Here is a 17,360-nt window from a genome sequence, read left to right as displayed (position 1 = left end):
AAAACAACTTTGACAAATTGGAGAATTGGTGCAAATCAAACAAGATGAAACTTAGTAAAGACAAGCACAAAGTACTACACTTAAGAAAAAAATCAACTTCACGACTACAAAATGGGGAATAACTGGCTAGGCAGGGGGTCTAGGGGATCACAAATTGCATATGAGGCCGCAATAGGATGCGGTTGTAAAAAAAGGCTAATATCATTTTGTCCAAAGAGATGGACAAATTGGAGAGAGTCCAGAGGAGAGCAACAAAAATGATAAAAAGTTTTGAAAACCTGATATCTGAAGAAAGGTTTGGGGAAAAAAACCCCCAAACCTGGACATGTTGGGGATTGGCCCTGCTTTGAGCAGGGGGTTGGACTAGATGACCTCCTGAGGTCCCTTCCAACCCTGATATTCTATGATTCTATGACCTCCTGCAAAACATAAGACAAATAATCTTGCCCAATAACGTCTACATCAAGCCCCTAATTTCTACTTGAGCTGTAGCATGTCTTTCAGGAAGATATCCTGTCTTGATTTAAATATGTCAAGTTAACCTGTGTGTGTGTGTGATTGTCTAGTTCTTCATCTGGGGTGGGGAGGGGTGGCTTTCTCAGATTGTATGCTTTGACAGTCAGATTCTTTATCTGGGCTTTTCCCCTCCTCTTCTTGCTTTTGATTGGCATTAACTCTGACACCTGAAATACAATTTAGCAAAAAGGCGGCATTATACAGAAGTCATATTTAAAAATGAAGAATGTGGTGGTACAGATGGCATTCTTTGAGGTCTATACATGAACACCTGGTCCAGTTTTACTCAGAGGTCTTTAAACGAAAAAGTATCTTGCTCTATAGTACTGAAGATATTTCCTTGCTGACTTACTTAGAATGACCCTGGAAGTTTGCCTTTGGAAATTTGTTATGCTCTTGTTTGCATGATGCATTTGACACTTTTGTAAGATTTATGTTTTTCTTTTCAGGTAAACCTAAATTTCAAGGATGGTGACCAACCCCTTGGCATATGTCAAGAAAAATACATAGAAGAGAGCTAAATAAAGACTAAGGTATGAATGCTTTCTCAAGCAACAAATCCAAAAGGAGGACACATTTGGATGTTGTTAAATTCTATAATAGAGCCAAGTTCTCTTGAATGAATCCTAGAATCATAGAAATGCAGGACTGGAAGAGATCTCGAGAGGTCATCAAGTCCAGCACTCTGCACTGAGGCAGGGTCAGGTAGACTATCCCTGACAGGTGTTTAACTTGTTCTTAAAAACCTCCAATGATGGGAGGATTCTACAACCTCTCTAGGAAGCCTATTCCAGTGGTTAACTGTCCTTCTGGTTAGAAAGTTTTCCCTCATATCTAACCTCAGTCTCCCTTGCTGCAGATTAAACCAATTTCTTCTTGTTCTACCTTCAGAATCTATGCATTATCTCCCATTGCTCAGAAATTTTTATTTTTTCACCAAAACTTATTTGTGTGACTGTCACTAGAAAAGCTCAGCTCAGATCCAGCTGTTAGCTGTTTGGTTTTGATTACATATTAAGATTTCACAAACATTTCTTTAAAAAAATACGGTGGAGTCCAAAAATAAACATGAAACCTCCCTAGCTGAACAGAGAGTGAACTTGGGGGTGGGCGAATTCTGCTGCTTCTTCTACAGTGACCTAGGCCAGGGGTAGGCAACCTATGGCTTGGGTGCCAAAGGTGGCACGCGAGCTGATTTCCAGTGGCACTCTCACTGCCCGGGTCCTGGCCACTGGTCCGGGGGGCTCTGCATTTTAATTTAATTTTAAATGAAGCTTCTTATACATTTTAAAAACCTTATTTACTTTACATACAACAATAGTTTAGTTATATATTATAGACTTCTAGAAAGAGACCTTCTAAAAACATTAAAATGTATTACTAGCACACAAAACCTTAAATCAGAGTGAATAAATGAAGACTCGGCACACCACTTCTGAAAGGTTGCTGACCCCTGACCTAGGCAAACCATCTGCAGAAGTCTAGATCAGAGACTCCCAAAATGTGGTCAATGGAAAACTGGCAGATCACATAGTGCTGTTGTTTGTTTCCCTCTGACAGAAACAGAATGGTTAGGGAGGCAATTACATTAAAATAAATGTGTGATTAATTTAGCTAAAATGATGCAATACTTCCTTATTACTTGGAAGGGAGGAGGTTGTCATAATGGGAAGGAGCAAGGGACTTGGAAGCTGGTTAACAGCAGATGAGTTGGGAGAGGGCTTGACATGTGCTTTAAGGTGAAGAGACTAATTCTAGAGAAAGCAGGCCTATAAATGGGGGAAAAGAGGAAGATCTAGAGAAGAAGATTCAGTCCTTCGGAGCTGTGCGTGCATTGTTTTACACACTAATGCATGCACAAACTGAGGTATTCATCTTCTCCAGCATTTAACTGAAGCATGCATGTTAAGAACAGCTAATTCTTCCCAATGCACTGTAGAACTTTATATATAAGCTGCTTGAAGTTTGAATTGACAACATGTTTTAATATATTCCAAGTATGTCTGGAGCTCAGCTTTTTCATATAAGCATCCTTTGCTACTTGTTTATTTCTTTTATCTACCCTGTAAAATACCTCCATACATTATATAACAAAATTACATAATTTTAAAAAAATTGAACGCTTTTAGCATATTTATGAAATATCTTGTTTTCTCTGCAGCAAAACATGATCTCTCCATTGTGGTTCATTTGCTGTATAATTCCTTATGTTTCTTCATTCAATGCTGGTAAGTCAAACATGTTTATTAATAATTGAATTATTTCTAAAATGAGTTATTTTCAGTATATACATGAGTTCAGTAATAGTACAACAGAGAAGGCTGTCTTGCACTCTGCCATACCAGAGGTGAGTGTGAGTGTATTGATTGGATGCCCTTTCTAGGGTGTCATTTTACCAAAGATGATGATGACTGCATGCTATGTGGCCTGACAGACTTGTAAATGTATCAAAATGTAAACTGTACAAATATAGAGGGAAACTTTAAAAATAGGTGTCTTAATCTTTCTTAAAAGTACTTATTTCTAGAATTAAAACGGTCTTTTTATAACAGCATTGTTTACGATGTAGCGTCTGCATACTCAAGGTGTGCAATATCTCAGCACACCAGTGGTAGATATCATCCATATAGGTGATAGTGCAGTGATTCTCAAACTTTTGTACTGGTGACCCCTTTCACATAGCAAGCCTCTGAGTGCGACCCCCCCCCATAAATTAAAAACACTTTTTAATATATTTAACACCATTGTAAATGCTGGATGCAAAGCAAGGTCTGGGGTGGGGGCTGACAGCTCACGACCTCCCCATGTAATAACCTCACCACCCGACCCCCAGTTTTTGAACCCCTGTGTTAGTGCTTTTGAGCTTACTCAGAATGTCCTGGACAATGATAGCTACGCACCTATTAGCGGGCAATTTCTGGCTCCAGTCATAGGTAGAATCTTGCTTTTTGGGTTTACGATTGCAGGGTTGAAGACTGAATTTGTAATCTTATCCCCATATTCACTTGGAAGTCACAACTCTCCTTAACTTCTGTCACAGTGAAGACTGTCTTTCATTTGCCATGGAGCTGTAAGGACTCTATAGGATAGAAATTCTGTTTAGCATCTCTTTGTAACAGAGTGGAGCATGAACTGTATTACTGAAGAGAGTTTTCTTTGTCTGTTACAGCATCTATAATATCCCAGTGAGTAGAACTGTTGTGCTTAGTGAATAGCAAGGCTAATCTCTTGAAAGAAAGATTATATGAGTTTAATAGTCTCCGCCAATAACATTCTGGTGCTTATGAATTCAAATGTATTTATCCAAAACATTCAGAAATTCCAGAAGGGGATAATATGTGAAGTCAAGTACGCACAGTATCTCAGTAAAATAAGTGAAAAAATATATACTTTTATTATTGAAAAACAAACTCTTTGTTTTTGCAAACAATTAATTGAAATTCAAAATTCGCAGGGAGGATATAAGTCAGTGGCTTTACTGACTATTTCTTCTGTCTATGACAGTGTTTCCCAAACTTGGGATGCCGCTTCTGTAGGGAAAGCCCCTGGCAGGCCGGGTCAGTTTGTCTGCAGGTTCCGCCGATCTCGGCTCCCACTGGATCGCGGCGAACCGCGATCCAGTGGGAGCCGTGATCGGCAGAACCTGCGGACGGGGCAGGTAAACAAACTGTCCCGGCCCACCAGGGGCTTTCCCTACACAAGCGGCGACCCCCGTTTGGGAAACACTGGTCTGTGAAATTCTAAATTCCTGATAGTATAAGGCAGTGACAAGATCTTACTTTTTGTGTTTTTATTGCAAAGGTGGTTACATGTTGTACAAAGTGCCCTAATGACTAGGGTTATGGCTCTAGGCCAGCAGTGGCCAAACTTACTGACCCTCCTAGCCGCATTCGATAATCTTCAGAAGTGAGAGAGCCAGGGCGCACCTGCAGGGGCTCGGGGCTTCAGCGTCACAGGAGGCACCTGATGGGGCTTCAACCCCACTCCTGCTGAAGGCCCAAGCCCTGGCAGGTATGCCTCAAGGGGCAGAAGCCCCGAGACTCCCCCTCCCCTCTGGGCAGAAGTCCTTGCCTCAGCACTCTGCTGCAAGGCAGAGGTCACAAGGTTCCCACCCCCTGTCTGGTAGGTGGAGAATGGAGTGCGGTGCGGGGCGGGGCGAGGGGGGAGCTCTGTGAGCTACACTTCAACGGTAAAAGAGCTGCATATGGCTCGTGAACCACAGTTTGACCACCCCTTCTTTAGGTATTTCAGGAAAGCTATAGATAAATAACTTAAAAAAATATTTTCAATTCTATGTAAACTGTAACATATTTAAAGTGTTGGCAGCCTTAGAGGGCATAATGTTAGTCTGGTCCTGAAATTGTGTATGTAGCTCCCAGTTTACTTGTGTACTGACTTAATAGAAATTAGGATTGCACAGAGCAATGACATTCTTCTCCCCTCTTAACAAGAGCAGTCTTGAACAGATCCAAATTGATTTGTACTCCATTGAAAACTAGCGAGTATATTTTAAATTATTTGGCAAATGGCATAGACCGGGTTGGGGGGAGGGGGGAGAAAAAGGACTAAATTGGTAAGTGAAAAATTTTAAGGTTCTATGCAGTAAAATATGAATGTGGGTTTCCTCTTTAAAAATGCAATTCTGGATTTGTATAGCAATTCAATATATCATGGATTTAGAAGCTTTTCAGTAAGGTTCAATTTTTATCAAGTATTTTAGACACTCAGCGTTACAAAAGTAAGAAAAAATGTGAAATCGGTTCTGTGGCCAACTGACCTGCTCCGTTTATATGGCTGTGGTTAAACTGACCTCTTAGGTATGCAGATCTGTGTTGCTCTATCTTCCACTGAGGTCTGAATGCTTGCAGTCCCTATCTTTTTGTTTAAGGACTTCTTGCAAGTGTACATGCCTTGCCTTAACTTGTTACATACCGGTAGTCATAATTAGTGAAGTCCTGCTTATGCTTAGCATGTAATGCTCAAGCAACGTTTGCCATATTAAATGAAAATCTGGAAGTGTGGGGGAGACATGGCAACTTGCAGGATTGGTCACAGGATATATGCTAAAACTGAAGACTACTTGGTCTGAACGGTTGACTTGCTACTGACCTCGTCTGGTCATGTTACGTGCTGCAGATTCAGATCTTTGTCAACTTTCTTGCCTATCGTTCTCCAGTGCCAGAAACCACCACTGAAATGCCCTCTCCAGCCTGGATTTGGTCCCACCAGGTCAGAACTGAGTCACATTGTCTAGAGCACTGTGGGGGAAATTTGCACTGCCCCTAGCCTGTACAGCACTTATTGTGACAATGTTTACATTGCCAATCTAGTATCTTGTAGAGTACTAAAATTCACTGCTTGTCTTTAAATAGAAAGAACAGGAAAATTACATCCTGAAGATCATGAAGTTCAATGAATTTGACATCTTTATATACTGCTCTTTATATTGAGGCTACTGGAGTTAAATATATCTCTTGTATGACCACCTATTTTAAAGGGTATTGTGTGACTTAAAGTTTGTGAATGTTTTGAAGTCCTCAAATGGAAGGTGCTAAACAAATGCAAACAATAATATAAATTGTTATTGAAAAATAACTCCTCAGTCTTGTATCTTTGTAACTGAATAATTTAAGTTACCTCTACCAGTAAAATTGAGGAAAAATTAACAAAAAAAAGAAACAATTTTGGTAATTTCTTCTTATTATTATTTTTATTTATTTTTTTTAGAAGAAAGGAAGCTGTCTAGTCATTTTGTACTTGTAGGAGAGCCTATTGCTATCAGTTGTCAAATAGCTAAAATTCCAACACTTCACTCTGACTACAATCTGACTTGGTCTAGAAATGGTAGTGATACACCAATAACTACAGAGACACATTCCAGAATCCATCAGCGAGATAACATGCTTTGGTTTATTCCTGCAACTTTAGAAGATTCAGGACTTTATGAATGTAACATAAGGTAAGGGCCTGTATTTTTATAAATGTTTTTACATGCAAAATTGTTCTACAAAAGGGAAAAATGATCACACATGAAGGACAGAAATGTATTTTTGGTGTTAATCTAGTGTGTCAAGACTTTTATATATTTGCATGGAAACAGTTAGACATCTTTTCAGCTCTGTTTTTGATACTGTACTGATATATCTGAGTTTCTTCCATGCTAGTAGAACTTGACTTAAAATTATACGTTATGCTTGTATAATGGTTTTTCATCAAAGTGCTTTAGCACTATTAACTAATTGAATTTTTTTGGAAGTGTAAATTTGTAAGTATGCTTTTTAACTCTATTAATGAATCACTTCATATTTAATTTTATAGTCTGTTTCTGACAGACAGTAAAACAGTTTTACTTTCTTGGTTTGATTAAGTTAATCAGGAGACTGAGAAATATCGGTGTGAGGTAAATTTAGCCCAGTCACGTTTTAAAAATAATAGTTATCTACGGTAGTTTTACATGTCTCACTAAACACTATTTTAAAGTATGAATTAAAATACTAAGAGTAAAAGAAATACAACTTATTGAAAATCAAGGCACCATGTTATACAGACTGCTTTGTCAAATACTCTTTAGGCTTTTCAGTTTTTTTAAGAGGACAGATAGATGAAGATGATGATTGGAATATCTTTCATCCAAAACAAGAGAGCCAGGACTGTAGAAGCAAAGAAGAAAGTAAAGCTCACCACTGCTTAGCCTATGTCTGAGTTATTGAAGTCCTCAAATCATGGTTTAAAGACCTCAAGCTGCAGAGAATCCTCCAGCAAGTGACCTGTGCCCCATGCTGCAGAGGAAGGCGACTGCCAATCTGCCCTGGAGGAAAATTCTTTCCCGACCCCAAATATGGCGATATGGGCTTACCCAGTTTTTAAATATTCAATTTTGAGTTGTGGCAATAGTCTGTTAGGCACCTCTTATTTTCCCCCATTGTGTGGGAATGAAAGTGTATAGATGGGACCTGATTGCAGAGCAGTGATATAACCCAAACCATATATATATATATTTTTAAAAAAAAGGTTCAAGTGCATTTCCCTGTTGGTAGGGCCTTACCAAATCCATGGTCCATTTTGGTCAATTTCACAGTCGTCGGATTTTAAAAATAATAAATTTCATGATTTCAGCTATTTAAATCTGAAATTTCAGAGTGTTGTAATTGTAGGGTCCTGACCCCAAAAAGGAGTTGTGTGTAGGGGTGAGGGTTGCAAGGTTATTGTAGGGGTGTTTGCGGTACTGCTACCCTTACATCTGTGCTGCTGCTGGTGGCGGCGCTGCCTTCAGAGTTAAGCAACTGGAGAGCGGCGGCTGGTGACCAAGAGCCAACCTCTGAAGGCACAGCTGCCACCAGCTGCAGCACAGAAGCAAGGATGACATGGTATGGTATTGCCACTCTTATGGCCCTTAACCGCTTTCCTTCCAATTTCACTTTGTTTTCAGACTCATGGAAATACTAAAAGTAAACTATAAAAAATAAATTTTAGCCTGATAATGTAAAAATTGTCTTTGATCATGTTTCTCTCCTTTGAATTATTTTTAGACTATTTAGTGACTGTAGATCAGTGCTTCTCAGAGCTGATCCACCGCTTGTTCAGGGAAAGTCCCTGGTAGGAAAGTCCAGGCCAGTTTGTTTACTTGCTGCATCTGCAGGTTCGCCGCTCCAGGCCAATGGGGGCTGCGGGAAGCGGCGCGGGCCTGGAGCGGTGAACTGCGGACAGTCGGAGCTGCGATCAGCTGAACCTGCAGATGCGGCAGGTAAACAAACTGTCCCAGACCGCCAGGGGCTTTCCCTGAACAAGTGGTGGCCCGACTTTGAGAAGCACTGCTCTAGCTGAGTTGGGGAGAGAGTTCAGTCACTTCACAAAACCTTTAACACTGATCAGCAATGGTGTAGACTCTGGCCAAGATTTTCAGAAATGGATACCTTTTTAAAATCTGGATTTAGGAGCCCAACTTTACTCATTTTTGAAAATCTTGACTTCTGGCTGAAGTCTCATTTCTGCCTTTCCAGTCAGGGATCCAGAGCCTGACTTGCATTATTGTGGACTTGGGAAGTACTAGTAATGGTCCAATTTGTTGCTATTCTCATTACAGGAATTATGACAGCTCTGACATGAAGAATATATACAGCTCTGACAAAGAATATATACAGCTACATGTTTTCAAGAACAATGATGGCTTATGTTTTAATGGAGAAACTATGTATAAACAAAAAGTGTTTATGTCAATTGGTGGAAAGATTACATGTCCTAATCTGGAATATTTTAATGATGAAAATGATACCGTACCTGAAATACAGTGGTATAAGGTACTGTGTATATGTATTTTTACTGTAACATTCCCTATCATATAATTTAACACTTCTAGTAAGCTAACTGTGCATGATAATGAGAAAAAAAGACAAGATTTTTTTTCTGTGTAATGTGAATGGCTACCTAACTTTCCAGATCTATTGGAATATTATAGGAAACATAATAAGAATGTGCTTGCATTTAAAAAACCCAACCCTTCTATTTTTCCAAAGCATATTCTAAAGGATTCTGATCTATACTTAAATTGTAAGATAGTCCATAATATTTCGGCATCAAAAATGTGAGTGTGATCTTGCTATATGTTACTTTGATGTGTAATTGGTTAAAAGTATGAAGTACATGAACACATTACACTTTTAATCCTGCAATTGGACACTTTTCTTTTGTAGCTTACAATTCGTAAAAACCTGTTGGACTTGCTTTGTCTACTAAAGATGAAATAAATAATCTGGCACTTTACATTATTTTCTTTGAAGCTGAAGCTGAATTAGTAAAGCTCATCAAAACTCTTAAATCTTCTGCTTCAGTAACAGGAAAGTATCTGACATTTTAGGCCACACAGACCTGAAAGGGTGTAGATTCTGGTCCCAAAGCAAGCTAAATAATCTAGGGGAACAGCTGGCCTCCTGTGTAAAAGTCAAAACCCAGAAGCCATCTTATAGGTGGTCCTCTGTCTGGCTGGGGGCACAAGTGCTTGTGTGTCTGATGAAGCCTAGGATGAGAGCAAACTGGCTGAAACTCAATCTAGGCAAGATGGAGGTGGTGGTGATGATGATGATGATTTCCTGGGGAAGCATCTAGAGAAGTGTCATATTCCTGTATAAATGATGGAGGGAGGGGGAGTAGGGATTCAGCCTTATTGATGATAGGTGGGCATACAGTTTTAGGAGTGCTTTTGTTGTTTTAGACATTAGTGGCCAAACTTTTTTTCATATGCATATTAGCACAATGATTGCGGTGACATACAACTCTGATATAAATCACCAGTGATCTATGCATTTGTCACCAATAATGCACTGTACAAGAGATTTACTCTTGAAAATTAACTAAAAGCTACAGCTGTCACAATGCGGTAGTCCACTTATTTAGTGGGGTTGGCTTTAAGGAGCATGCTATATGGGGGCTTTGTACACTGCACTGACTTTCTATTCGCTTCTAGCTACAATTCAAATTGTTGATCTTCAAAGTCTTAAGTGGTTTTTGGGGGTCTGCTTAATGGAGAAATTGCATCTTTCTGCATGCACCGTGATTAGGTTGTGGGAGGATACCTACACTGCTTTAAAAATTGGGGTTTAAATTAATACTCATAGAAACACCTCCTTGCTGCACTCTGTGGGAAATTAAAGTAAATCCATCACTTAAAGAATACACAGTACGTTTAATATCAAGACCAATATGATGGTTCAGCCATGCAATGTGCTCCCTGACTAATTCTCCCTCTTACCTGTTTCCCTAGAGTATCATGGGAAACTGTTCTTGGAAGTTTCATTGGAAAACTTCTAAAACAGTGTTTTAATTGGAAGAGAACATAATGAAAAATCTGTTTAAATGTTTGAAAACATCTCTTCCAAAATTAAAAACAAAAAATAAAATCCATTAATTCAAGGGCCTCGTTATTCACTGCCAGGAAGAAGAAATGAGTTCTACTTGTGATCTCTTAGTGTAGGAAGAAAGCACTTAGCTCCTGCAAGATAGTTAAATGCCTATGCCAGCCAGGTAAGAAACAGCACGAATATATGCTGTAAAGGTTAAATATCTGGATAGATGTCCTAGCTAGAACTGGTTAAAAATTTTTGGACTAACATTTTTTTTAAAAAGGCCTGGGTCAACTGAAGCATTTCACAAATTTGTGTTGAATTCACTGAATTGTGTCAGCTGGAAAAAAAAAGCTGCCCCTTGACTTTTTCAGAATGAATCTTTTCAATTCAAGATCGCTTCTGTTTTTGAATATGACTCCCATTTTTTTTATTTATTTAAAAAAACCCTAACAAATCCTCTAACAAAACATTTCACTTTAGGTCTTGGTAGTGTCTCTTAAAATAGAATGACATTGTCAGTGTTTCAGTACCAAAGCTCTGTACATTAAATTGGCAGTTATTAGAAATTCATATTAAACTTGACAACTATCTTGCCATATTCAGAGAATATTTGGTAGTATATACACCTTGGGCAGGGAGCTGTATCTTACATGGTTGAAATAACACTTTTTTTTTTTTTTTTTTTGGCAAATGCTTTAATAATCAATATTTTATTAATACTCCCAAATCACAGCTATTTTTGCTTTATTTAGGAATGTAAGCCTGGATTACTGCAGGACAACAGATTTCTCTCGTCAAAGGGTGACATCTATCTTATAATTAATAACGTAACTCTGCATGACAAAGGAAACTACACATGCCAGACAACATATACTTATATGGGAATACAACATAATGTTTCACGAACCATTTATGTAGACGTTGAAGGTATTCATTTTATTTATTTATTTATTTTTTAAAAAAATCTTTGGCTCTCCTGTGTTTAAAGTTTAGGGTTAATAGAGCTAGTTATTGGCACACCACAGTACTACTAATCTTTCACCAAAAAGTGCGGCTGGTTTGTAAAATTTAAAGGCATTGAAACTTTTCCAAATTATTCTTCCCCAGAATGTTAGAAATAAAGTACAATAGAATTTTGTGTTGGAACAATTACTCTTTCCCCTACTTGTATTTTGGATCAAATTAAGGCTTGCAGTCACCTTGTGGAAAAAGGTTTACCACACGCAGTTGAAAAAAACCTAGACTTGAGATCTGTTTCTTTGTGAGGAGAGGGTGAAACACCATGTGACGCTAATTTCTGCTAAGCTACTGATAAAATTTAAACTACCAGAAACCAAACTCTCAATGTACTTGGCATAACAGAGCAAATGATAGCCAGGGCTTAAAGTGTATGAATTGTTACTCTTGCCAGTACACTTCCAAAATAATTTTGTCGGTCCTGCAGTATTTTATTTTACTGAAGGCCAATGCGACATAATTGTGCATGTGTTTCAGTGTCTCAATACACAGTTGTGGAAGAGGTGACCTGTGATGATGGTAGTATAGAGAAGTGTCACTTGTTCTTAGCATTGTGTAGGTAGTTGAGGACAAAAGATGATCAATATTAGGCAAGAATAGGCCATTATCTGCATAGTATTTTTACACTTGAAGAATACACTAGAGTCCATAAGACTCTTTAGAGGGGAGTATAAAACAGATTCACTCTCCCAGTGAGAGCACACGACAGTCCTGACTGAAAACAATAAGAGGAAATTGCCTTTGGCAAGATTATCAATTCTGCTTAAAATGAAAAATCAAGTGTGTGTATATGTGCAGAGCTGGAAATAATGTAGGGAATTTTGTCTTTGTAGCTGTGACAGCCTAAATTATTGCAAAATGCTCACCTGAAAAGACATAAAAACCAAAAGAATACATAATCAGAAGGGGGAATTCCAGTTTCAAGTTGCACAAAACCTGTATTTGCTGAGCTAGGAACGTTGCTGGGTCAGCAACTACTTCTAGAAACTTGAATGGAGTTGGTGGCCAAGAGCACCTTTTCTTCTGCATCTGGCTAATCATTTTTGTTCTCCTCTTTCAAAGCCTATCCTTATTTCACTAATCTATGCCTCTTCGATTTATGGACTAGACTACCACAGTGTGGCTTGTCTGGGACCACACAAGACCCACTTGAAGATTACAGCAGGAACAAAACATGTTTTCCTGCCTGCTTTGGTAGTTGTAGGCAATAGGAATGCACTCTACCAGTTCAACAGTTCACCTGTTCCCTATTTGCTTTTGGGTGTAATTCAAGGTATTGGCTTTTTGGTACTTGATATCTGGGTTACTGCCTGTCCCTGTGGTTTGCCACAGCATTTGAAGTCAGTTTAGCATTCAACAAAACGCCTAGCTTAATCTGGGATACGTCCATTGGAGTATTATCGATTCTAGGATTAGCTCCTTCCGCTGATGCAACAGAGCCTGGGTTTTGTTGACCTTTAGGGCAGAATATTGGGCTTTGTGTATCTCTGTGAGGAGACACATTTGTATATATGTGTATTTACAGGCCTCCGTAGACATGTGGAAGGAAGTATTATACATTTAAAATATAACACAGAAATCTCAGTGTAACTCCTAAAAGATTTGAGACCTTATCTCTGTCTTGCACTGGTAGCACAAGTGCTTTCTTGTGATGGCGTCCAAACTTTCTGCTTTATATGGGCAGATAAATAGGAAAAGGGACAGAACATTGACTCAGAAGGACATGGATGGGAAATACAGCAGCAGAGATGGGGGAGGGACAGGCAAGATGGGGTTAGGACTTCTTTTTAATTTGCAGAGAGAAGGATGTGGCAAGTAGAGCTAGGCAGGGAACAGTTCTCCAAGCTGGCAAATACTCTTGGGGTTCATAAGTTTTTTGCCTGATTTTTTGATACAGTGAAAATCTCCAATATTTGTGAACCAAAAAAACCCTGATTTTTCTTTTGTTTGGGTCAATTAAAACATTTTTTTCCAATTTCAACCTTTTCACTTTAACCTTTTTAGTTTACTTAGCTTAAAATTTGAAACAAAGTAGTTTTTGAACTAAAAAAACTGAAAGTTTTCATTTAAAAATGTATAAACAAAACATTTTGGCAATTTTGAATTTGTTTTTCAAGTCAGGAAATTCTAAACTGACTCTGCACAAACAGTTTCAGTTTTGATAAATCAGCATTTTTTGACTGACAAATATTTTGTCAAAAAACTTCTGACCAGCTCTAGTGCCTTCCTGTAGGATTCAGGGCTCAGTGTGCCATTCAGAAACATAGTTGCTTGGGAAGCAGATCAGCCCAACATCTAACATTTGGCTAGAGGTGTTCTGGTATTCAGGCCCCATCTTGCAGCTTCCCAGTCTTCCTGCTGACATATTTGGCATTTGACAGGTTCCCAATAGGTAGCGGGAGCAGATTTGACTTGAGAACATCATCTTACCCTGCTAGTCTCTTGCTCACTCTAATTTAGTTCCTCCCCTCTCCCTCTGTGAGGCTCTCAGAGGAAAGGAGAGAATCTCGGCCACTGTGAGCAGCAGCACCAGCTGTTGCTGAGAAGGAGGGCATGACGTCTAAAGAAGAATTGATAAGGGAAAAGGAAGTTAAGTGTCCATGTGTCAGGGAGAAAAAGTTGATGGGTTTGGGGGAGCTGATGGTTACTATGGAGGGACTTGTGTAGTGGAATGCCCACAAAGGAGTTTTATGCATAAAACCACGCTCGCTCTGTGTGTGTGTGTGTGTGTGTGTGTGTGTGTGTGACAGAGAGACAGAGACCCACCCACCATGCAAGCAAACCTGCTGGGAAACTACTCCTTATGGCTTGGGTGATCACCTTGTTTTCAGGAATCGGCTAGAACCACTACTGGTGGAGAGGGAGTGGTGGCTGGGGCATAAAATAGCTGACTACAACAAAATCACTAGCAGTTACATTAGTCCTTTTCCAATAAAAGGTTAGTTCCAAAGCTTGAGCCTCCAGCCAACCTAAAATATTAAAATGGGGAAACTGCCTTAGTATCAGCACTAGCTTTGGTATTGCCAGACGTGCTTGTGTGCATCTAAGGGGAGTCCTGAGATCTGAATTCACTGCTAGTGTCATGGCTGATGCATATGTATATGCAATGTTGTGGTGTCGAATGCTGACTGACGCTACAAGAACCACCATGAAAATAACCATTCTTCAAAAAAAAGGCTGCTTGAGATGAAACTTCCATCTTCAAGATTTTTGATTTGGTGATCTCTTTGGTTTAGATACTTGCATAACATTGGTTGGTATTCTACAAGAGCCTAAATAGAATAGGATTTTACCAGTGGTGAGAGGACAGCTATTACTTGCTGAAGACTGACCGTGATTGATAAAGCATACAAAACAATACAATTCTTGATTACTATACACTCGAAGCTCCAGTCCAGACATTATTTTACTAGATAAAACATACATGAAACATAGATTTGTGATGAACATCCAAGATGTCAGTGAAATGTCCTCTCCCTCCCCCTTTTTCCCACTGCCCTTGTGAGTATCATGAGAATTTTTTTGGTATTGGGCTTCCTATAGATTTATTCCTATAAATCTGAAAATGTTTGCATATTTACAGATAAGGTGCAACTTATGCCCAGTTTGATCCTAGAGTGAAATCCTTTAACCAAATAAAGAAAATCTATTATTACAGATATTGGAAAGTTTGAAATGACCTTTATGTCCAGGAATATTCAGTACTTGGTAACATCATTGTCAACTACCCATAAAACAGAACTATTGTAAAACCAGTAGTGTAGCAGGGGTAATGCCCATTGGTTGTTAATCTTTTTTTTATTTTTTTATTAGAGGGCCCAAAGAAGACACCACCAGTGTTTGTTTATCCAAAAAACCATTCGATTGAAGTAGAACTTGGTAAGTAATTGCCTTCTAACAAATAACAAATCATAGAATTGTAGGACTGGAAAGGACCTTGATAGGTCAACTAGTTTCAGTGCTGAGGCAGTATTATCTAGATCATCTCCTGAGAGGCATTTGTCTAACCTGTTCTTAAAAATCTCCAGTGATGGAGATTCTACAGCCTCCCTAGGTAACTTGTTCCAGTGCTTAACTACCTTTTACAGTTAGGAAGTTTGTCCTAATACCTATCCTAAATCTCCCTTGCAATTTAAGGTCTTTACTACTTGTCTTGTCCATAGTGGATAAGGAGAACAATTTATCATCCTCCTGTTTATAACAACTTTTTATGTACTTGAAGACTATTATCGTGTCCCCACCTCAGCCTTCTCTTCTCCAAACTAAACAAACATAATTTTTTCAATCTTTACTCGTAGGTCCTGTTTTCTAGACCCTTAATCATTTTTGCTCTCTGGACTTTCTCCAATTTGTCCACATCTTTCCTGAAGTGTGGTGCCCAGAATTGGACACAATACTCTAGTTAAGGCCTTATCAGTGCTGACTTTAGTGGAAGAATTACTTCGTGTCTTGCTTACAAAACTCCTGCTAATACATCCCAGAATGATGTTTGCTTTTTTTTTTTTTTTTTTTTGGCAACAGTAGTACATTGTTGACTTTCATTTAGTTTCTGATCCTCTATAATCCCCAAATCCTTTTCTGCAGGACTCCTTTCTATGCAATCGTTTCCCATTTTGTATTTGTGTAATTGGTTTATTCCTTCCTAAGAGTAGTACTTTGCATATGTCCTTACTGAATTTCATCCTGTTTATTTCAGACCATTTCTCCAGTTTGTCAAAATAATTTTGAATTCTAATCCAGTACTCCAAAGTGCTTGTAACCCCTCCCAGATTGGTATCATAATAGCAACCTGGCAAAAACAATCTGGAATCCTGGCTCTGTTGAAGTCAATGGCAAAACTCTCATAGATTTTAATAGGGCCAGGATCTTACCTGTGGAGTTGAGGATTTCTAAAAGCCAGATGACAATTCTACTTTGACTGCTTGCCGATACATATTTTGCTCTTGGAGCACATGTGCTCCTCATGCTCAGGATCAGTGTCTTTTGGCCATCAATGCCCACTGGGGGGAAGTGTACGTCTCTATAGCAACTAGACACCTGCAGCTGGCCTGTGAGCTTGGACTGTGGGGCTGTTTCACTGCTGTGTAGACATTTGGGCTTGGGCTGGAGCCCGGGCTCTAGGACCCTGCGAGGTGGGAGGGTCTCAGAGCTCAGGCTTCATCCCGAGCTAGGAAGTCTGCACAGCAGTGAAACAGCCCTGCAGCCCGAGCCCTGCATGCCTGAGTCATCTGGCACAGGCCAGCTGCGGGTTTTTCTTTGCTGTGTAGACATAATCTTAGTGTCCTTGTGCTACTGTACTGAGGGCATAGAGGGTGGACTGGGCCCAACTGCCACTCAGTTCCTTCTCACCACCAGTGGCTGTGAGATGGAGCTCTTCAGTGTCTACCTCTTGAAGCATCTTTTTTCGTAATTGCTATAGTTAGTTGTTTGTAGATTAGTGTTACTTATAGATGGTTTGGGTAGTTGCCTACTGGCAAACTTCAGATTAGTGACTCTCAACCTTTCCAGACTACTGCACCCCTTTCAGAAGTCTGGTTTGTCTTGCGTTCCCCCAAGTTCCACTTCACTTAAAAACGCCTTGCTTACAAAATCTGATATAAAAATACGAAGTCTCACAGCACACTATTACTGAAAAATTGTGTACTTTCTCATTTTTACCATATAATAAAAAATCAATTGGAATATAGATATTGCACTTACATTTCAGTGTATGGTATATAGAGCAGTACAAACAAGTCACTGTCTGTATGTTGTTTTAGTTTGTACTGACCTCACTAGTGCTTTTTCTGTATCCTGTTGTAAAACTAGGCAAATATCTAGATGACTTGATGTACCCCCAGAAGACCTCTGCGTACCCCCGGGGTACATGTATCTCTGGTTGAGAACCACTGCTTTAAATATTGTTTATTGGTATTTGGAAGTTTTTCCTTCCATATTTTGTGGTGTTTTTTTTCTCAGATTGGGATTTTATTTCTGGCCCCAGGATTT

General features: G+C 39.2%; 1 protein-coding gene across 9 annotated transcripts in view; it reads left to right on the top strand.

Moving 5' to 3' along the window:
- The window catches only part of LOC120406214 (interleukin-1 receptor type 1-like), a 63,986-nt gene that overhangs the window by 25,796 nt on the left and 20,830 nt on the right, over window positions 1-17,360 (top strand). For 8 of the 9 annotated variants that reach the window (XM_039540728.1, XM_039540706.1, XM_039540714.1 and 5 more), the window contains 6 exons: window positions 966-1,049; window positions 2,678-2,744; window positions 6,244-6,475; window positions 8,600-8,813; window positions 11,108-11,282; window positions 15,186-15,251. In XM_039540728.1, coding sequence (XP_039396662.1) covers window positions 2,684-2,744; window positions 6,244-6,475; window positions 8,600-8,813; window positions 11,108-11,282; window positions 15,186-15,251 — 748 coding nt within the window. In that variant the 5' untranslated portion in view covers window positions 966-1,049; window positions 2,678-2,683. The remainder of the gene's footprint in view (window positions 1-965; window positions 1,050-2,677; window positions 2,745-6,243; window positions 6,476-8,599; window positions 8,814-11,107; window positions 11,283-15,185; window positions 15,252-17,360) is intronic. The other variant, XM_039540745.1, reaches the window with a different exon arrangement.

Source organism: Mauremys reevesii, linkage group 1, assembly GCF_016161935.1.
Source record: "Mauremys reevesii isolate NIE-2019 linkage group 1, ASM1616193v1, whole genome shotgun sequence".
Classification (NCBI taxonomy): domain Eukaryota; kingdom Metazoa; phylum Chordata; order Testudines; family Geoemydidae; genus Mauremys; species Mauremys reevesii.
Note: the sequence above shows the minus strand (reverse complement) of the source record. Positions and strands in the feature narration are given on the sequence as shown.